This window comes from Fukomys damarensis, unplaced genomic scaffold, assembly GCF_012274545.1.
Source record: "Fukomys damarensis isolate Sample0158 unplaced genomic scaffold, DMR_v1.0_HiC HiC_scaffold_3, whole genome shotgun sequence".
NCBI lineage: Eukaryota > Metazoa > Chordata > Mammalia > Rodentia > Bathyergidae > Fukomys > Fukomys damarensis.
This window is the reverse complement of record NW_022900915.1, coordinates 42,317,114-42,340,030: the sequence shown is the minus strand read 5'-3', so window position 1 is coordinate 42,340,030 and position 22,917 is coordinate 42,317,114. Positions and strand designations below refer to the sequence as shown.

General features: G+C 44.2%; 1 protein-coding gene across 2 annotated transcripts in view; it reads left to right on the top strand.

Moving 5' to 3' along the window:
- Xrcc4 (X-ray repair cross complementing 4) overlaps window positions 1-22,917 on the top strand; it is a 251,954-nt gene that overhangs the window by 211,965 nt on the left and 17,072 nt on the right. Inside the window, exon 8 of one of the 2 annotated variants that reach the window (XM_033767839.1) lies at window positions 14,621-14,708. The exons of the other annotated variant lie outside the window; for it this stretch is intronic. Within the exon in view, the coding sequence (XP_033623730.1) occupies window positions 14,621-14,669 (49 nt within the window). The 3' untranslated portion in view covers window positions 14,670-14,708. Of the gene's footprint in view, window positions 1-14,620; window positions 14,709-22,917 lie in introns of those variants that run through there. 2 annotated transcript variants of the gene reach the window in all.

The following is a 22,917-nucleotide window of genomic DNA, read 5'->3' as shown; positions in this document are numbered from 1 at the left end:
GAGAGAAACGAAGATGAAATTACAAATTACTGTTTAAATTGAGAGCAGGATTTGACTAAGTCAATAGGATAGCAAAATGTTATGAACAGAAATTTTCCTATATTTTAATTTATCTGATAGCTTACATTTAAGGGGAAAAATTAAAATATCAACATATAAAATATAAACATATGATAATAAAATACAAAATTCTACTCAGTCACATTGGAACTGCACCGTAGTTTTGAACTTACTGTATTCTGAGCCTTATCTTGGATTTTTCCAGGGGGTTCCATACATGAAGGAGACCACCACTAAAGTCAATAAGCAACTGTGTGTGTGTGTGTGTGCACGCGCGCGCGTGTGTGTGTGTGCAGAATGAAAAAGAACATTATTGGTGAGACAAGAAAAGTTCTTCCTAAGTAATTATAGCAGTAAAATCAAAGAGTTCATAATATTTTGAAAATTCTGAATTTATTTTTCTGGGCTATGGATCTTTTAACCATTGTTGGGTTCTTGGATTAATTTGGCTTGTTAGAAAAGACAGAAAAGGAGAGTGGCGAGCCCATGAATAATGGCTTTCTGGTCTGTATCCGGTGTGGAGAAATGGAGACTGTTGTCTGTTTCTTGCCTCGCATGGGTAGACACCTGTGGGTCTGGCGAGAAGATGCCCACACCCTTCCCTGCCATGCCAAGGCTTTGTTCATTTTTCCATCATCTCTACTCAAAAACAAATTGTCACGGAAGAGCATCGAAAGGTAAGGCACAGAAATCGAAGTATACTTCAGGGTAGCACTTTGGATCTTTGGTATCTTCACCTCCATGGTAAGCAGATTACATTTCTGAATTTTTTTTTAAATCATAAAATGTGTAATTCTTCACCCTGGCAGCAGACAGTGGGAGTAGGGCCTCATTAGCAAAGTTCATGGAAGAAAAAGTCCTTCTCTGGAAGAGATGTCTTTATTATGTGAATTTCAAAGGTCAGAAAACTATTTTAGAAAAGTTTTGCTTAGTAGCCTGTAACTTAAATTTATAAACACAGGACTCTGTGTTTTGGGGCCAAACAACTCTTTATTGGGTAATTTTGATTCAACAAATGTTTATTAAAGATTAGTTATGCACAAAATGCAGAACTGGGCCATGTGGAGAATTAAAGGATAAATCCATGCATTCGGCAATGTATGTGTGCTAATCTCTGTTCTGGGCACAAGGCATGGCAGGGGATGATACTCACAGAGCCCTGTTACTTACTGTATTCTAGGAAGTGAAACTTGGGACCTCTCAAAGAAGGGAGAACGTGGGAGGGAGCTGCATGGGGACCGGGTGAAACCATGCTGTTATTAACTGTGACTTTAAAGAGCAGAACAAAACTGCCAGTTAGGGGCGAGAATCCAAGGAAAAGATTCAACTGGGTGGTGGAAGGAATTTGGGAGGGGTTGGAAAGTGGCTGAGAACAGGGCTGTTTGCCTCAGACCAGGTGAGAGTTGGTAGGGCCAGGTGGGGTTTATATTGAGCCTGTGACTGTGAACCCCCAGAATGAAGGAGGCAAGTTAGAAGGTGTGGCCAGGGTCCTGGAGAGTCTGAACCTCCAGCTCAGCTATGCAATGACAACCTGGAAAGAATTGGGCTGTGCAGTTCTGATAGCACCAGGGAATGGGGCTGCCAACAAACATCAGGGCATCAGGAACCAGAAAGGAAGGCCTATCTGGGGCCTCTTGCTAGACATTGTCCAGAAGAACAACAGCAACCGCCATCGTTTCATGTTTATGTCTTTCTTACCCTCGATATTATTTACATAGCCCATCAAATCTGCATCTACAGCTGACATCTGAATGCAAGAAAGGCCTCATGAATTCACCTGTAAGTTAGTAAAACCAGAAATGAAGTAGTTAATTGTTGTACTCATTGTGATAATTTTGTAAGGGAGAGTGATACCATCACAAGAACTATTCATGAATCCATTGGTAGCTATTGTCTGAATTTAAAATGTTCACTTCTGATCTGACAGCTTCTAATAAATGCTTTTCAGAAGAGCAGGTTTCATTTGTAAGCACTCTATGATGTAACCTAAAGTGATTTTCTTTATGTCATTGTCTTAGAAAAGGTTAACTTGAAAAATACATTTTGCAATTATTTCATTAACTAACTAATCACTATTTCTTCCTAGCCCTCTACTCCATTTCTTAACCCGCTCAACATAAAATCCTTCCCAGGTGATATTGACTCATTTCTTCCTTTCAGAAATACACATTCTTTCATCTACCCCCCATTGTTTTCTTTGTCAGACTTACTTCTCCATTTGCGTAAAATTCTACATGCATTTTCTTGTTGGTATGTTGATTTCTCTTCCTTTGTTTGGAGGCCTTTCATCCTAACTGTTCCTCTCAGTCTTACAGAGAACCTGACCCAAAATGCTCTGGTCTTTGCAGGAAAGGAGAGAGGTACTAAATGTTCTTGCTAAAGGGCAAGAGCATGTGGTAGCCAGCCTTCCAGAAAATGGGATATATATTGGCTCTGAAGCACTGTTGACTAAGACAAGGCTCCAACTCAACTGCGATCCTAGAAATAACACGGCCAGTTGAATAAATGTAGGAAAAATAGGCAGTTTTTATGCACCTGCTTATACAAGACCCTTTTTACCTTGCATTCTCCAAAAGCTGAGCCTGAGATGAGGACTTGGAGAAAAGAAATATATTTCCGGATGAGATCTCAGGAACCAGGAAGTGAGACAGGAGCATAAAACAGGATGTGGGAGGCACAGCAAAGATGCCTCATCCACCCCAGTGAGTGACAGGCTGCATCCCTCCTGATCTCCTGAGAGTGCTCCTGAAAGTTTCCCCAAAACCGCGTACGCATGGGGAGAAAGGACAGCACTAAGTGTCTATTGGTTACTTTTTCTGTCTGGTCAAGGGTAGCCAATGAATATCACCTCATAGCTCAGATGCCCTGTGTGAATGAACAGTACGTTCCTGCAGGGAACAAGAGGAACCAGGAGCCAAGCACTCTGACCTCAAGTACAGTGAGGCCCCGAATAAACTCATTGCCAAAGATCTGACTGGTACTGAAGGGGCCCAGAGGATTTTGAAGTGATATACAGGGATATCCAATATGGTACCCATGTTTTAGTCTACCTGGTTAATGTGTAGTGAAGGGCTTATCTGCATTAGATGCATTTTTCTAATAATCACTGGCTGATTTTAAAGATCTGTGATCTTTGACAATATAGGATATATTATCAATTTTATGAATAAAAAAATTTCAAATGGGAAAATTCCCACAGTTGGCTATCACTGAAATACTTACTACAGAGCGCCACAATTTTTACTCAGCCTCACTGAATAGTCAAGAGGCTATTTTAAAACAGCGTTCTCTCATCACTTTCCCATCTGCGATGCAACAGAAGCATCAGGAGTGTTGCAGACGCTCCATTAGCAAGAAATGGTGGCAGTGATGTGGAGTATATCTGAAGATGATGACTGGTCATTAATGCTTTGCAAACATTTTGGGTGTTCGAGCTTGTGAATTTGTTCAGTGGCTTCTACTGAATGATGTTAAAAAAGATGTTGGTTCATTTTTCAAAAGAGGTATAATTCTTTGAGAGACTAAGCTTACAGAGGAGCAGCTAGATTACATGGAAGATGAAATTGTTCTCAGTAATTATTTACTGTTCACTGCCCCATTCATTGCCTGGCTTTGGCCAATAAAAGGACAGACCTTAGGAGGCAAGAGCTATTTCCTGCTTCTGCTTGTCCCCTTGGGAGAGCATGATCTCTGCCATGAGGGAATATTTGCCAGGGAGCTGCTGCTCCTTACTGCCTAATCTCTGATGACCTGCAGATTAGAAATAAACCTAGTCCAAGGCCACTGTGCTGGAACGTCCGGGAGAGCTGTCTCCCTCAACCCAGGTAGACAAGCGGAGCCCTGTCTAGCCATGCTTAACGCCTTACAGCAAGTGGGTAAATGCTATGCAAAGCCACCAACATCTGAATAGTTTTTCATTTAGTAATATTTCATAATTCATGACAATGCAGTTACTCATATAGAAAGACAGGCATTTTTACAATGTGTATAGTAAATTTTGGTGTATTAGACGGAGCAAAATCAGTTGTCTTCAGCCTGTAACCTGGTGACAAAACAAACAAATTAGAAATGTTGGTTGAGGGACCAGTTCAAGCTGGGATCTTGCCCTCTTTCTCTCTGCTGGTAACTGTAAGTCTAGGCAGCTTGTCTTTTCTGAATTTGAGTTTTCTCATTACCCAACTGGAAGGTGTGAAGACACGGCCCACACAGCAGCAGAGTGCCTGGGGTATGTGAGGCGTGTGTAGCAGATTTGGATTGTGACCATCTCATTGGAAATGAACACACACACCATGGATTAGCACAAAACTCAGATTATGGGCTCCTTGACCTCTTTTGATATTTAATAGACTAAGCTCCTTAATCTTCATCTTTCTTAAGTCAGATCCTATTTTGAAAATTGTTTTGAACTCCTGCAAGGATGTATTTTCATAATCACTTCTCTGAATCCTGGGCTCTCAGTGTTGCTCATATTTTATCAGCCCTGACTTGATTCTTTCTCATCTCTTTGCAGAACCATAGAGCATATTTCTTTTTCTTGGATTCCTGTGACAAAAAAAGCACTCAAATTTCATTGAAATGGGGTGACAGAGATGCTGTTTGCCATAAAGAAAACAAGCACTTCCACTGGATTTTATCATTTGGGACTCCATTCTCGAAGGGCTTCTCGCTGTCCTGCACACGGGTTTCCTACTGAGCTGCCCCATGGGTCCAGCCCCCTGCCTGGCCATGCCGTATGCCTTTGCCCTGTCCTCTCTCCCCTTTCCTGTTCGCTTCCTCTCATTCCTGTTACTTTCTTCACACAGAGCTGCCTTTTCTTTTCTCATGCCTTATTGTTATCAAATAGTCATGTAATGCACTTTTGTGTGACACATTTTCTCTATTGCTCATTGTTAACCTTACCCCGTTTTTACCCCCGTAACACACGCCATGTCCTGTGAAGGACGGGACCCCTTCCGGGCAAAGCAAGACCTGATTGGAAGTGTTGAGCGATCCAAAGAAGGAGTATTTCTGGCAAGAAGCAGCAAGTTTTCCATCAAAGAATAAGAAATGGACCTTCCAGAGAAGAGCAGTGTCCATTCAAGTGCTTTTTAGGCTAGAGAAAAATCTATTCCTGTGCTTTAAATATGACCATGTATTCTTTCACTGGTTTATGTATGCATATTCTCCACCAAAACATAAACTCGGAATTCTTCCATGCGGGCCATGACTGGTGTTCTTCCCTTAGGATCTCAAGTCCCACAGAGTGGGAACGTCTGTCTTGCAGACAGTTCTTCCTGTGCCACAATGTGTAACCCAAGACTAAGTGTGACCAGTCAGACAAAATTACGTTCTGCAAGAATTAGGGCATTGGAAGGGGAAGAGATTTAATAACAATGTTGGTGTTTTCTTGAGTAATTGTATATAAAATACTTCCATCTCTGAAAGGCATTTCTCTTTTAGTTTGACCTTTTCCATAATAGCCCTATCATAATACCATTAACTTTCGTAATTACCTATAATTACCAAATGTTATCTAAAGGATTTGGGTGATAGTAACTCAATATATTTTTATTTTCACTATTCTTTGAATCTTATTTATTTCATGACTTGAAAACTCTGGCTGCCTTCAAGGACGTGGGCTCTTCAGCTTACACAAAATTCTGAGCTCTATTTACCGCACAAGTCCTAATGTGAATGTGCTGTGTTGACTACTCATCAAAAGTTTGTGTGTCACTTCATCCCAGGCTTTCTGCTAGGCCCTGGGGATACAGAAATGAAGAAGACAGGCCGTGGACTTTGCAGGTCTAGACAGATGAGGCAGGCAGCTGCGTCCAGAGAGGGTGGTGTGCTCGTGGATTAGAGGAGAACCAGCCTGCTCGCTCTTCTTTGGGAGACTTCAGGGAGGAGAGGGCGGAGCCAAGGGACCCAGCGAGAGGAGAGCACTGGAGCTCGAGCTGAGCTCCAGGAGTAACCGCGGTGCCAGGTGGCTGGCTGCCCAGCAGTGTTGCCGCACAAAGGCGGGAACAAGCCTGCCTGTGGGCTGTAGCGGTGATGAAGTGTGAGTGGCAGAGGTAGCGTGAGCTGCCCGCTGTGTCCTGGATGTGGCACGACAGGCCTAGTCAGCGGCCCCAGTGAACAGAGCGGGCCTCTCCTTCCAGCGCCCCTTCCCGGCACTGGTCCCTTCTCCAGGCATGATTTTAGGAGTGCCCTAACCCTCTGTGGCACTGTCCTTCCTTGAGCATTCTCAATTCTGCTATGACATCTTCATGTCTCGAAATCCCTTACTGTATCCACCTTTGGAGTAACTGTGGTCACTGGCACGATTAATTCGCTTCAATTTGTGCCTCTTTCCAGGGCCATAGACGCCGGCATGCCGTTGAAAGCCCTGTGCACATTTCTTCCTTAGGGCTTTGGCGCTTTTTGCAGAGGTACTGGATCCAGTTCTTGTAGCTTCGGGGAGGGACTAGAGCTCAATACACTGGTTGCATTCAATGAATGGTAGGTAACGTGAAGCATTGGGAAAGATGGATGCTTAAATCCTGAAAGGAGACATTGTGACCTTTTTATTCCCTGGGATTTTGACCTCAGGACAATTAAGAACCATAAAGTATCCCTTTTCCCTATGTAAACAGTAGCAGAAATCTCACTGTAAAAAATCAAATTATAGTTTGTTTTTAAGTTTCAGTGGAAAATGAGAATATTTTCTATTAGGCACATCTATCGGCTGCTATTTCTCCACAGATTCCAATGGGCAACTGTGCAAGGAGGAACTTTTTCCACCTCCTAATGATTTTTGCAGCAACTGTAAGATTATATAAAAAAAAATCATTCGTGAGTCAATCTTCCTGGGCACTTGAAAATAATTAGGCTTTCTCTCACTTCCTTTAATCTCCTTATCTGAAAAACATTTGCAACCAGGCCTTCTATGAGTGTAGCTAAAAAACATAATAGAATCATTGAAAGTTCCTTAAATAAAGCAACTACCAACATCCCGGGAGCCCAGATGCAGGTGCCAGTGCCCCTGCTTGGAGTCATCCATCAGGCCTGCTAAGAGAACAACTCCCAACAGCCTCACCTTAAAAAGAAACGTGAGGTTTAGTCCTGATTTTATTCCACTTAATTAAAGAACAGCTGAAAGTCCTGTCTTGCATTTTCGACACATGGTTCCAATTAGTGCCACAGAGCAGGACCCTGACTTTGATAAAAGCACTGGTGTGGACCTTCGGTGCCTGTACAATGTACTCTTTCATTTTACAAGGTGGCTCAAGCGCAGTTTTAAATATCTTTTTTAAATGTTAACAAAAACCCAGGGGTATAAGCACAGAGAAAGGTGAAGAGAGGCAAACAGGATTTTGTTTGCATTGCCCACGTAGACTTCCTGTCCACACAGACCCTGTGTGTGCAAGGGGCTGCCTAGGCCACGTTTGCACTGGGCATTTGCGGATTTGTGTGCCAAAAGCATCGCAGTTCCTGAGCAGTGCTCGCGGCGGCCACTGACGGGGCTCTCTCACCTCCGGAAGTGCCACTCGCTGTACGGCTGACACCCGTGATATCTTTTACTGGACAACTGGAGATAAGGGGGCTTCACACAGCCCCCAGCTCCTCCTGAGTAGGCCTATTTATGCGTAGGTGATCGTTCTGCATCAGTCGTGAATAGTTTGAGATTTAGAACATCTTTACATCTCCAAGCCATGTTCCCGACCAAGCCGTGCCAAGGCCCATTTCCCCTTTTCTCTTGAAATCCAGTACAGTCCAGTCATCATGTCTGCGCCCTCGTCTGGGTGACCAAGGCTTTCACATTGCTGAGTTCAGTGCCTATTCTCAGGTCTTCAGCTTGCAATGCTTTGTGTTTTGCTCTCTCTTTTAGTTCTCTTCCAATTCCACAACAATCCTCTTTTAACATTTCTGCTTGCTCTCAGTTTTCCCAATCCCTGTGAAGAGCTCTGTGCTTGGGCCTGTTCTAGTCTATTCTGTGGCTCTTCTTTGTACTGAATTCTGCTCTGCCCCAACTTCATGTACTGAAGGCCAAACTCCATCATCTATGTGGTGAGGATTGGAGGTGGAGACTTTAGGAGATAATCAGGTTCCGACAAAGATCAGTAGCTGGACAAGAAGAGTCAGAAGAACCCCCTCTGCCTTCGCTATGCAAGGACACAGAGAGCAGGGAGTCCTCTACAAAACAGGAAGGATCCGTCACTGGGAATTAAATCAGCCAGAACTGAAAGAAAATAAATTTCTGTTCTTAGGCCTCCTGGTCTATGGTATTTTAGTATGCACCAGGAGCTGACTAATACAGCTCTCCAAGTGAGCTCATGGAGACTGACGCTTTAAGTAACTTTATACACTGAAAAATGCCAACTGCCTTCTGGCCCTTTGTCCTCGGATGTCCAGTAGACACATAAATCCGACATTCAAACATTCCTGTCAGGCATTCTTCAACGGTCTCTCTCATTCCGTAAATGGTCATGCATTCCTTGGCACTCAAGTACTCCTTGATTCATCTATAGCTCTCACAGCTGACGCCCAATTCCAAGCCAAGCACACCCAGAATCGGATTCCCTCTTACCAACTTCAGAGCTAGAACCAGTCAGACCCTGCTTCACCGGATCACTGCACCAGCCCCCTCAGTCTTCCTGGGGAGCCTCAGTGGTTTCCCAGAGCAGCCAGGAGCTGGATTCTCTCCTCAACACTCTCCCATTCCACCCTGTGCCTTCCAGTAGAAGCCAAGATCTTTGCCATGGGTGCTTCGAAGGCTCGGGAAATGACCTGCCTGGGCCTGGGCTCCACCCGCCTGGTGTTGTCTCCCACCCACCTTCATTCTGGTGCGGCCACGCTCATGTGACTGCTGTGCCATGAACAATCAGGGACCTCTTGCTTCCACATGCACCACCCTGCCCTTCCTGGCTGGAGTGTGGAGCCGCTCAGACCTCCAGAGTTGCTCCCCTGTCTCATATCCACGCCCTCGGGGAGGCCTTCCCTGACACCCATGTGAAGGGTGCCCTCCCTCCCTGCCCGGCGCATATAGTTTGATAGCTTGCCTTGCATCCATGGCTTGTGTTTACACAACACACATCATCAGAGCCTGCTGGGCTACAGAGTGCATTTGCTTCTCAACCTTCTCTTCACAGTGGACTGCGAATATAATTAGAGCAGCCTCTCTGGTTCTCCCTACAAACTTCATTGCTTAGAGTAGTACTGAGCATACAGTATATGCTCACTAGATATTTCTGAGATAATGATTTAAATCTGTATCATAATATACACAAGAGCATCAATGCCGAGAAAAGCAAAAGGCATAGTTTGTTGCTTGGCTCAATGAAATTCTAGTAGAACAGACACTTTCCTAAATCCAGTTTAAGAGGATAGTATCTGACTCTCAGTGTCCATAGGGTTCACATTTTACATTTCTACGTGGAAATCTTATATCCGAGTCCCAACAATGTAAGGTGCACAGGTGTCATATTAACTTTATCCAAAGTGAAGACCTCAGCCTCCACCCTGTGTGGCTGCTGGGTTCTTTTGTCTATAAACCCATCCTGGACATTGTTTGCTGCCCTTTTCCTGGGAGAGTAAGTTAATTCATACACTCTGCCTCACAGTTGGCCTTAGCCTGTGCACTTCAGCAGATAAATGGATCAATACCAGTGTATATCCCTTAAACTGGGGCTATTGGGTCATTTATTGGCCTCTGCTGTGCAGCATCTATAGTTCTAGTCTAGACCAAGCCCAGTACTCAGTCTACCAAAGTGCTGTTTTCAGGCACAGGCAACTTCCTTGCAAGCTTTGGGTTGTCTGACTCTAAGATCTTGATATATGGTGGACAAGTTGACAATAACACAAACATGGCAGGGGAGGGAGAAAGAATGGGGGAGGGAGAGGGAGAGGCAGAGGGAGAAACTAAACTGAGAGGGTTCCCCCAGGAAGAAACATCACACCATTGTAAAGCAGCATAGACCCATATAAAGAAAAGAGAACTGTTTCCACCTGGCCTCTTCCTTCTTCCACCCCAAAAACAGTCTTCAGAGAAAGAAAAGTCTCTGCTTTAGAGTACATTTAATTTACAACACTCAAGTCCTTTGAGATGAAAGTGTCTGAATCCCGGTTGTTGGTTCTTCCCCAAGAACAGAGAATATTTATTTTCCAGAGTAGGAATGGTTGGTTTTCCTGGAAGAGAAAGCCACCTGCGGTAGTACCCCGCTTCCTGAGACACAGGAAACTGCTCGTGGTATCAAAGCAGCAGATTGCCTGGCTCCTGCCTTACGGTGTTTAGAAGTCTCGAAGCACAGTCTAGTGTTGCATGGGAAATGCATGGCATGTACTCCCCGGGTGTTCGTGATGTGTGCTGTGTCACTGTGCTCTTATCTGTCAGATGAGTGGTGCTTTAAATTTGAAAGGGTTTCATGCAGTACAATAAATTCTCAGAGCATCTTTTCTGAGTTGTGAAATCACAGCCCTTTCTAGATTGAAGACTGAAATATTCTTCCAAATGCAGAACTGGGAGTAGAAAAAAGTTGTCAAAACTCACTAAGTGGTTAGAGTAACCTAAATTTAATCTTATTAAAGCTGCCCTTCAGACTCTGGGATGAATCGGAGCCATCACTTGGTTTTGCTTTTCTTTCTGTGTTATTGTTATGATTATTTCTGCCACATGATATCAGACCATTGTGGGAAAGATAAAGTTTCTCTGTCTGCCCCTGTCTGTACCCAGCCTCTCCAGTGGGTCTCCGCTGTGGCAATTTTTCCAGGCTCCCCACTAACAAAATACACCTGCCCTGTCTCTCACCCTGGAACACACCTGAATCATCAGTAACTCGTGCACTCATACCAAAGATCCTCGAGCGTTCATTTTCCCGGCTACTCTGTCTTCTCCCGTGAACAGTTTCAAGCCTCAGCTGATCTAACCCAGAGCTACTGACACAGGATTTCTGACTTCACAGGCAATTATTCATAGGGATTATTCTTTGCGTTGGCCTGTGGAGGCCTCAGGTGCTCAGCTACAGTGTCTGTGCTTGTGTACAGTGAGCAGCCAGCCCACATGCTGGGCAGAGACTGCAGAGGTAAGGAGGAAGCTTCAGGCTGTTTATAAAACAAGGCTGGAGACTCTCATTTTATTGAGTCCTTCACGACACCCCAATATATAAGACAATAGAAGAGGAGCTGCTGTGACTGTGGGAGGACCCCTGGTTCTCTGAGAATGATCTTTGGAAGACATGGGTTGAGCGAGTCTGGGACAGACTCAAGAGCCAAGCACTGGGTGCTGGGTGGCCTTGGAAAATGTCTTTCTTTCACTGAACTTCAGTTGTGTTATCTCCAGAAGCAGAAAGCAGTAATTCCAGGCAGCTTTGGACAAAGTAAGGTAACATATGGTGGTGATCAGCAGCACAGCTTGCCGGGAGGGGACAGCTAGAGTGACCCCGTGGCCACTTTCATCTGAGCCCAACACTGCCGAGGAAGGATCCTCCTCACTGGTGCTCGTGACTGAGGAACCACATCCACAGGGGCAGGAGAACAATCACTTCCTTGTAAACGGGGTTAAATCACTCTGGTGGGGCCGAGGATGACTAACCGACTGACATAGCCAGGGGAATTGGCGCTGCCAAGCCAAGCGAGACACTGTTGGGAAGCTCAGTGTGTCCTGCTTACAGAAACGCTGGTCACTAGTGAGCTGTCCTCCTTGCAGCTGCTACAAGGGCTCCTGACTCTGAGGAAAAGTCTATGCATAAGATATTGTTAATGTTTAGATCAGGTGTCCCTGCAGCCTTGGGAAGGTGACTGGATGGACGGTGGAGGAAAAAAGCACACTTGTTGTTAGGAGGTCAGGTCTGGTCCTGAGAGGTGGCGCCTGAGCAAGGCCTGGAAGCGCTCAGCCTTCCCTGGCTCCTCCCCTCATCTCTGCTTCCAGGCTGCCATGACTTGAGCATCTCTCCTCCACTGTGCCCTTTTGCCCTAGGTCCAGTTTTAGAGCCGGCAGTCTCTGGACTGAAAGCTCTGCAATCTGTGAACCAAAATAAATCTCCTCCTTTAATTTTTGGATGTCAAATATTTTGTCCCAGCAAGGAGAAACATGACTAAGACATATTTACCAAGTATACTTTTCTGGGAATTCTTTACACGCTTCCTGAAGTGAAACGCACTCCATTAATGGTATGTTAATAGCCTTTGATACAGCAGATTGTGTGCCATATACGGTATTACCACGGGGAGATGTGTAGGACTGCGTAGATGATAGATGGTGGGGTATATGAGCTGGAAAACTCTGGTCCTTTAGACCAGAGACTTGGAATTATTTTATTTTTCTCTCTCGAACAGCAAAATACTTCAACTGGAAGTCTTAGAAATGTTTCTGGTGTTAAACAAAGATGTAGTAATTTGTACAGCTACTTAGAAATCACTGGAACTAAGTTCCTCATTTTTCATATTATTTTTAATGTATTGCTCTAGATAGGATCATGATGGCAGTGATCTTGAAAAAAAATGTCGTCTACTGCCAATAGTGTACTGCAAAATACAAAAGCCAATGCATGCACCACACCAACAACATTGAAAAGTTCATTCCTCTTCTTATACCTCATCTCTCTGTACTTATTTTAACTTGGGCTGATTTGCTGACCCTAAACTTGAACTTCATTGGCAAGCCCTTGCCAAAATGCTGAGAAAAGACAAGGCTCCCCAACCCAAGTTTTAGTTCCATGTTGCTCCTGCCCTGGCCTCTCTGATGACTGATGAACCTCAACCACACTGCGGAGAGCTTGACAAGGAGGGCATGTGGCTTCTGGTGCCAGGTGTGTGTGTGACTCTCACGAACAGTGGACCCTGAGCCATGGTGTCTGTCTGTCTGTCATGCGAAGTGTTCTCCTGCTGAAAAGAGAGGGAAGTTCCCCGGCTGTGGCCTCCCCTTCTCCACGTCTGGTACTCTGGCTCACTCAGACAAGTTCCCGGATAAGGATCCTGGAACAGGATCATTTCCTTACCTCTTCTGAGAGGCACAGAGGACAGCCGGTACCTCTCAGGGCCCCCATGCCTTGTCCAGCTGTGTCTCCGCTTTTGAAAGCTATCAACAAATCCCAACTGAATTCGGAATCTCCCTTCCATGTGTAGCACCAGCTTGTTCGTCTTACCTGGTGCTTTCCCTATTGGTGAACAGCTCCTGTGTGTACTTGGCTGCCCACGCTGGAAATCTCACTGTGTTTGTCCCTGACTCTTTCCCCTCTGTGACCAGGAATGGTCTCCGGTTCTGGCCCCAACCGATCTTCCAATTCTATTGTTTCTTCCTTGGTAACAACAAATTGTTTCTCCCTCCAATAACACACCATGGCAGTGCTAATGGAAGGGAGAGAGCATTCACTGTTCCGCGGGAAGAAACAACAGAATCAGTGCGTAGTTAGCCATTGTGTGGGACTGGAGTCCCGGCCTCCTACAAGTCTTTCTTCCTTTGACTTTGCCCCATGCCAACTCTTGCTCCCTCCTCAGTCACCCCATCCCTGTGACCCTTGCAGGCTCCTCAGTGGAGAAGGCCAGTCTTCTCGTCTTCTCTTACAGGCTCGTCATAATGTGACACTGACTCACTCCAGCGACATTTTGTCTGTTCTCTCCTTCGATCCCCTCTCCCCCTAAAAGACCCTGTATGTGATTGGGGCACAGTGTTGTGACACCCTTTCTCACTAACTTCCTCCTCCTCTGGCCAACTCCTAGTTTGCTGACGAGTCTGGGAGGAAGTGTTGCTCTGCTCAGGAAGTTGTCCCTGACCTTTCCAACCCCAAGCAGGCATTTTTCTAAGTTCCTTTCCTAATGGCATTTTCTTCAGCCTTGCTTTCTCGCTCTATTGTGACTGCATGTTTGCTCTTCTGATGACTGCCAAAAGTCGATTCATGAAGACAAGCACCCAGGCCATCTTCTCCACTGCTCTATCCCTTGTACTCAGAAAAAGGCTTTCTGAATAAATATGTGAATCAAAGAATGAGAACGGGGTAAGCAAAGCTATGGAGACACTTAGAGAAAGGATGATCAATATGTCACCAGCACCTGGGAGAGGCGGCGTGATCTGTGAACCATGAAGTGACCTCTGGCCCCAGATATAGGTGCGTTGTGACTGTGGCAGGAGCACTTCCGGTGGAGCAACGGGCAGAAGCCAGAGTGGGGTGGATGGAAACTCACTGTGACACCCTTGTGTGTAGCCAGCATGGCTGGAAAGTTGTGCCATGAAGAGAGGAGGATATGGTTGATGTAAAAGGAGAGAGACACATAAAGCGCATATGCACAAAAGATCAAGGCAGTCACTTGAGAGAAGGTCACAACTATCACCTCAAAGCAGACACACAGGAAAGAAAGCACAGTTGGACAGAGGTTCACAGGCACATTGTGCATCCTGAGTTCTGACAAAATGTGGAAGGATAAATGTGCCCGGAAAGGAAATTTAAAATGTTATCTGGCTGTGCTCTGTGCAGCAAGAAACAGCTTTATTGGTAGGTCTTTGGGTGTGTGTGTGGGGGTATTGTGATCACATTGTAAAGAGAAACAGCTGGAACTGAGGTGCAGAAAATCCTTTTTGACTTAATTTACATAAAATATTTATATCTCCAAGGTATGAAGAGCCACGCATCCCACAACCACATGTTCACCTCCCAGCTTAAGGAGTAAGCTCTTACTGCACTCTGGGGAAGAACCGGATGAATCTGGAATTAAAAGACTTTTCTCCCAGATGCACAAATCTCCTCCACTCAAGGTGCAACTCATTTTTTTAGCATGAAAAATGTTTCCACTGTGGAAAGTCATAACCAACTTGTCAAAGTTTATACAGAAAACATCTTCAGTAAACACAGCAGAGTGCAGAGTTTCGGGAAGAAAGTGTGAGGCCGGGAGGATGAAAGCAAGAGAAGAGAGCAGATGTGCCCCGGGCCTTCTTACCGTCATCAATCACACGGCTGTCCCACGCTGTGGCCCCCACAGCAGGTCTCAGACCCCTGAGGGGAGCAGAATCTACCATGAGAGGTCTGTAAATCCATATGCGCGCTCAGGACAGGGAGACTAAATAAATACGATGTCATACAACACACCGCTATTTTGAAAGTGTCTACAGAGGAGGTGATGAATAAAACACAACTTCACTTACTTGCTTCACTGAATTAACAGCAGTGCTCGATCATCTGTATCTTCCCAATCTGTAGACATTAACATTGTGATTTCCAGCACAGCAAGTCCTCATATCCAAACACCACTGGAGTATTTGCTATTATTGTTTACTGGAAAACATATATATATACAGCCACTGGGTGATCATTTAAGTGGGAAGCAAAATGTTTTATCTAATTTGTAGGTAATTATTTGCATCATATAAAATCTGTCCTTTAGAACATTTACAATATATTTAAGGAACAAGCTTGTTCTTTGTTTTTGGAGAATGCTTTTATATAAATCCCTCCTCAAATCTTGGAAAATGGAGCAGAGCATCCCAGGTCCAGGTTCGTGGGAGTCTGAGTGGGGTTTCTCCTCCTCTTTTGAACTTTTCTGGTACTTCCCAGGGCAGAAGAGTGGAGGGAGACATGCTGCCTTCTTTCTACCCACTTTCTGTCCATAGGAGACTCCTCGGTGCTTTCTTCATTGTTTTCCCATGGCACAGTGGCGCAAGGTCCATCCCTACAAAGGGTTAAAGATTACATTTTGCAAAGTGGGCAGTACAGTTCTCCAGCGCATTACTCAACTCTGGTCAGACGTCACTGGCTATCGTTTGAAAAGCTGGTGGGTGTAAAACTCGCTGTTCTTTCTGCCTGTCTGTGAGCTAATCTTGGCTCTCCCTTTCCCACCAGGATACAGCTGCTGAAAGCAATGAATCCCATACCTACCTCAGCCACGATGACCCTGAAACAGGAGGCAAATGTTTCTTACAGCTAACTGAAAACATTTGCCCAAAAGACAGCTGATTGCACCTACGTGCACACCAGTCAGGGACAAGCCCACGGCACACACAACTACAGCACAGTGGCGACTGCACCACGGTGGGATTGATTAGCGGATATCTGAAATCCCTAATTCTGATATTCCAAGCTGCATCCCCTTGGCCTAGCTGTCTGCTTCACACAGCCCCTAAGCCTCTTTTTGAAAGTCACCCGAAGCAGCAGATAGGGCAGGCACCACACAGAGAGGGTAGTCACAGCCTAGGCCACAATTCAGAAATTCCCCCACAAGACAACCAGCCCTCACATTTCTCAGACCACTCAACTTCACCCATAACCTGCCCAGCTCAAGCTCTACAGATGGACAGATGATCCTTCCTTCCATTCAAGACCAGTTCTTTCCCTATGTGTATTCTTTCACAATGTCCTTTTTTGGGAACACAGCGGACATCTTTTTCCTTTTATTTGTACTTCAGAATATCATCTAAATTGGTCATTTTTCTTTTATTTTGTTTCCGTCTTTGCTTGTTGCTTTGAGACAGATAATTTCCAGATATCTGCTGAAAACTTGGGGGAAAAAGTCCTCCTTGCTTCTCAGTTTTTTCATAAAACAGGGATGTCATTTGTCACAAACGTACACACACACACACACTCACACACACTCACACACACTTTGCTTCTGGGCATTCCTGGGAATACAGAGATGGCAAACTAGTGTGTTGACATGGGCTGAGACCAGGAGACAAAACTGATCTTGGGAGATGCAAAGATGGCGCCATTATCTTTGCTCTCCGTCACGGTTGAGGAGCTAGACTGAGTCGAAACACATATTTAATGAACAGTAAAGAGCTCTGAGAGGAGAGCAGGTGAGATGGAAGAGGTCTCCCATATCGGGTTTTACACCTTCTCTGCCCCTCCTAGAGGCTTCCGGCCTGACACGCCAGTGCCCCTAAAGCAAGTCAGCTTGCCAAAGTTGACTTCTCTTTCAATAAAAGTAAAACACAGATCACTTCAGTCACACCACACACTTTGATATCCCATCTTTAAGAAGGGACAAATAATACTAAATTTAAATTCCTCAGAAAATAAATTATACAGCAAATCTCAATAACTTGTGACGTACACAATGATAAATAGTTGTTTTCAGAAACAGTTTGTGGACCCTACCTTGCTTCTGAAGGGTCAAAGATGACTAATAAGATGTGAAACTGTGTGTGCGCAGGGGGAGAGTGAAATGAAATTCTTATAAAAAGCCCTGGAGACATTTTTTGTGCCTGACTTGTCCTAATCTGTTGACCATTTTGGCTTTGAATTCATCTCATTAAAAATACTCTTTGATGAAGAGTTACAAATACTAACAAGATCCAAACAGTGTGTCAGGGTGTTTGAGGGTGCTTTCCGTTTTCTCTTTCTTTGAAGCTTTGGAAAGTACTTCTGGAGGTTACTGTAATTAAAGGCCATTTGGCCACTTTAGTTCTGGTTAACCGTGATTCTGGGCCGAATCTCCACCAAGGGGAAAGCACCACTGGTGCTAATCCTAACTTGGCAGAATTTTGGGTTCCACCCCAGCAGTCACCGAAACATTTGCATTTAGTCAGAACACCAATTCGTCACTGCATCAAACCTAGTCTCTTCTCCATCCCACAATTCCCCGTCCAAAGACTGTGGGGAGCAGAAAGGAGATGTGGAGTCAAGGGCCAAACCCTCTCTGATGTCAAAAGATGGCTGAGATGCTTGCGTTTTGAGTCTTCTTGAATACTAAAAAAAAATTAAAGTTATTACAAAAACTGCAGCACATTTTAACTCCTCAAAATCACGCAATAGCACATAAAAAAGTAAAATAACCTTTTGAGAAAAGAGTTGAAACCCTTCGTAAATAAAAGGACCTAGCTAAATAGCTTTCCTGAGGACTCTACCTCCAACCATCAGAGTTCCTGCTCAGGGCTGAGAGCAAATTTCTGGGGTTATTTAGCCTCATTTTCTAGGTTAGGAAACTACAGCGGAACCTAAATGATATGCTTTGAGCACAGCCAATGAGCTGGTGGAAAAGCGTGGCTCTGTCTCCCTGCAGGTAGAAGGCACATGAAGGACCCAGGAGGTCCTACTTGGGTGGATGGTAGGTTGACTGCTAGTAATTCATAAGGCGATGAGCATAGAGAGAGTTATTGCACTGAAAAGAAATATTGGCCAAAGTCATTATAAAATGGGCTGAGTCATGGCCAGATGTGGCTAATCAAGGTGCCAAATTGTTACTTCCACATTCCAGTAAAAGCTGCAATGATGACATTGTTCCAAAAGGTGTAGGAAAGGCAGTGTCTTTCTTTGGGAAGTTCCTTATTTCCAGTAATCCCATTCTGATTTCACTTTTGCAGTTGGAAATCTATGAGGGACAACTTTTTCCAAAGGATTATTAAACTAGAAAGCAGGATTGTTAGACACAGATTTTTGTCTGTTTTTTCTGAGGTGCAACTCTCCTCTGAGTCATGCTTTAATAATTTGGATCTTAGAGATAACTTTCTCTATTTGGGGAATTTTCCTTCTTTGGAGAGCCACAGTAATTCCTCCCTTTGAGATACTGGAAGCAAATACTGGGAAAGCTGCATTTTGCATGTTTCCCATACTGTTGGGATTCTAGGCTCCTTCTTATCTCATCCAGCCATCTCGACCCAAAAGTCAGGAAGGCTCTGTGGGCTCTCTCTCCTCATGGATCAATTCCAGCTGTTAGTTTAATGTACAAATATGACATCTTTTCAGCCAGTCAGAAAACCTGTATTTTTATTGATCCCCTATACAAAGATTAGATACAACAATTTTTGAAAAAGTACCAAGATCTACGCTCTGAGACTGTCAGGATATAGATACCATATCGCCATCAGTGATGCAATCTGGTACAGATATCCTATTAGACCATTCGGTAATATGTATGGAAAACCTGAAAATACTTACATTTTCCAATTCAAAGGGGCAGAGTGGACACATGGCCACCTTGGCCTCTTATTTCCTCCAGAGCTCCACTGAATTACAAGTATGGATACTTCACACGGAATACCCCTTTTCCTACTTCTCTTGAAATTCAGTAAAGAAAATTGAGCCAAATAGTTACAAAGAAAGAGAATTTGATACAGGGACTATTTCTTAGAGGTATAAAGAGGTTTATTAGGCAGAAATTAAAGTTCACCCAGTGAAGCACAAACCCTCCAGGAATAGGTACACTATAATGGAGAGCAGGGAGTATTTATGTGCTTTTGATGGTGGGAATCTGTGCAATTTGTGAATCCATAGAAAATGTGGGATTGGACGTTGGTTTACAGAAGAAAAGCAATGGTGCACCAGTGGGTAAAAAGACAACGGCCACTTTGCAGGTGAACGGTGGGCCCATCTTACAGGGGAAAGACAGGACCCAGTCTATTATATATATTCTGGTTTTTCTAAAGATGCTTTTTCTAAAAAACATACCTTGAAACTTTTGAATTGGTTTTTTTTTTTTTAAGGTCAGGTTTCTGTGCTTGATCTTGCTTTATCTTATCAGCTAAGCTAATTCAGGGACAGTATCTTTAAGGAATTTGGAGTGTAATGCGCCTGGAAGAAAAGAAGTATAAACAAGTCTAGAGATGGCAGATAAGGAAAGCCTTGGCTAACTTTGATTGAGTCCTGAAATCAAGTCTTCCTAAAAATTTTAAATTGTGATTTTCCTTGTCTTCTTCTTACTTGTCTTTACTTATTCTGTCTTAACTCATGCTCCCACTCAAGACTTTGCGCTAAGGAACAGAGAGAGGCTGATGGCCTGTCTTCCCATGGCTGTGTCAGATTGAGGGGGACAACAACTCTGCCTAAATAGGAATCAAAAGTCTCATTTTGACTAATCTAAAGGAGATATAGGAATTTCAAATTCTGTTGTTCAAAGAGCCATCCCTTTTTGGTAGCCTGGAAAAGAGGTTAAGGACATTAGCAAGTCATTGATGCTTAAATTTGATTGTCTAACCATGCCAAACAACCCAGTGTCAAAAATTAAACGTAGAGAGTCAGGGATTTAGCTGAGTGGTTCTGCTGCCTTTGTCACAAGTGCGAGTTCCCGAGTTCAATCCCTAGTACCAAAAGGTTAAAAAAAAAGAATAGTGGCACCAAAAAGAGGTAGTAGCCAGACCAAATCAGGCAGCATTTGGTATAAACCTTTTACCATTAATATCGGCCTCTATCTGTCCAGAAGGGTTAACCCAAGACTAGGAGCAGACAGTCAACATCATGGCAATATGAAATCAAATATTCTATCTATCTGTCTGTCTGTCTGTCTATCTATCATCTATCTCTATTTTTCAAAGTCAGGTCAGCTTGCTCAGGGATTACTTTTGGGGCTTCTTCCCTAATGATTGTGTCATTTGCCAGGAAAAGTCACAGTCTTGCTTGACCATGTGGCCCCCTCTTTTGTCTCTGGTGACCCTCTAGGTGGCACAATATCCATTGTTTGACTACTGTCTACTGGGAGGTTGTAGACCCTCCGGAGTTGCAGGGCTCTTTCAGAGGTGTCCTGCCAAGCGCTGGGTCCTGACTGACCTTGGAAGGGCTGTTCTCATGGGCTTGTGTTCTTTAGTTTTGGGCTCTAACTGGGGCTCAAGTCTCAGTTGTTGAGCTATTTATAAAGACATTGGGAGACATAAAAAGCCAGCTAAATTAGCAACATCCATGGCTACTGCCATCAGTAGGGCTGCAGGGACAAAGGAACAAGTTATTATTGGCAAAGCACAGGATCTAGGACTGTCAGGGTAGAACTGGAATATTGGAGTAAGGGCTGCTTGGAGTCAGAAGGTGTTGTGTTGGATGAACTGGAGGAAATGCTGCTGAATGTACTGAGGCTCCCAAGGCAAAGAGGAACAGGAGAAATATCTGCCTCCTCCCTTCTCTCTCGTACTGAACCTGTGTGAAGCCAGGTGGCAAGGAAGCGTCCTTGTGATCAGGAGCAGAGCGGAAGGATGCAGAGGAATGACTAAGAGCAAAAGGGCAAACTGGCCCATCAGACAACAGAAGAGGTTTGTGTGCATCCCTACAGGAAGCGTCTCATAAATTCCTTGAATATAAAATCAGATGGGAGGCATTTGACAGAGGAAAAAAAGAGCAAGGTTGTCAGCCTACCTTAGACTGAGAGCTCTGAAAAGGACCACAGTGAATCTGCCTTAGAACTTCAAAGAGTACAGAGCCTGTAGGCACAAGCGGGGTGAGGGAATTCAAGATAGAGTGGAAACCAGATTATCGAGGGGCCGAATATGCCAGGGTTCTTCCAGACAGACGCCCATCCACAATGTATACACACGGAGCAGGCAGGCAGTGTTTTGTCCCCAGGCAAAACAGATGATGAAATCATCTAAAGAAACTGAACAAACTGGGAAAAGCTGGCATTTCCAAATTGCTTGGTGCTTCAGAGGAAAACTGTTCCTGTTTTAGGCATTCACAGACTTTCAGACCAATAGCCAGCTCCCAGTGCACTCTCTCTAAATCAAAGTTACAAGTCAGTATTGTTTGACCACTGAGGAAATTCCAGGAGGACAGAGACAGAACCAGTGAGAGAAGAGGTCTGCTTATGTAAAAGCAGAGACACACACACACCATGCGCCCAAGCTCCCTTCCTTCATACCAGACAGAACTCTCTAAACTGTAAGGACGTCTAGTGACATGGAGAGAGAGATGTCAAATTTTGAAAAATACAAAAATAACCTTGGGGGAAGAGTTTAGCAACAAAAAGAGCTTAAAAATCATTCTTATAAACATTATTTAAAAATTCAAGGAAATAACATTTACCAAACCCAAGTAGAACAAGAAAATGGTCTTAATGAATTAAATATAACTACCAACAATTTAGTAGATATGCTTGAAAACAAAATCGTGGAAATATACCAAACTTTTCAACAAACACAAAAGCAAAAGCTGATAAATATGGGACAAACTGTAAGGGCCATTTCTACTCACTAGTACCTCAGAAAGACACAAAGAGTTGAAAATATTCAAGCAAATCATAGGAAGATATGTACTACAGCCAAAGGAAGCCAAGAGTCTTCAGTTTGGAATACACTCCCTTCTTCTGAAAGAATGGACAGAGAAAGAGCTCTACCTACCTAGCCCCATTATAGTGACCACTCAGAACAACATACTTAAAAAGAAAAACCTCAAAGCTTCAAGGAGGGAAAAGGTCACACATTATAAAGAAAAGAGACTCACTAATACTTTCAATGTTCTAGGGTGAAATCATTCTCCACCTGGAAAACTCTATAAATATGATGCCAAAGGTGCCCGTAGATGTGTCCAAACCTAGGAAGAGGGAAACAGCAGATTCTAGCCAGCAGAGATGGACAAGGGATCCCAGACCCAGGGAATATCCGGTCCTAAGGCTGCTGGGATGATATGTGGCTCGTCCATTAGCTAATATGTCTTAGAATATGAGAGCACTAAGGGACAGCTAACAGCATAGGTACAGGTAGAAAGTAATAGAAACTTCAAGAGAGAAATCGGTAGTAGAAAATCACGATCGTTATGGCTTGTGTTTCGATGTCTTCCCCCCAACGCCTCACACTTTTTCAGAAGTGACTTGAGTCTAGAGTGTGTGATTGATTCATGGCTGGGCCCAAGGGCACCAGGGTGTGAGTGCTACCCACCCTGAGCAGTCTGAATAAGATAAAAGGGGTAGAAAGACGCTGTGAATATCCCTTGTTACTTTTGCTACCATGTGGGCACCATGAACCGTTTCTCCTCTGGGATCCCCTCTTCCATGTGTCACCCTGCCTTGGAGCCAGACGACTAGGGACTGAAAGCTCTACAAACTGTGAGTCAAATAGACCTTTCCCCTCTGACTCTGGGTGTCGGGTATTTTGTCTGACAGTGAAAGAAAAGCAGCAACATAGTGATCAAAGAGGAGGCAACATAAATGCTGTGGTTTTAAGGCACCCATTTGGACCTGCAGGCTAGAAGCAGAATTTTTTTTTTCTTTCTTTTTTTTTTTTTT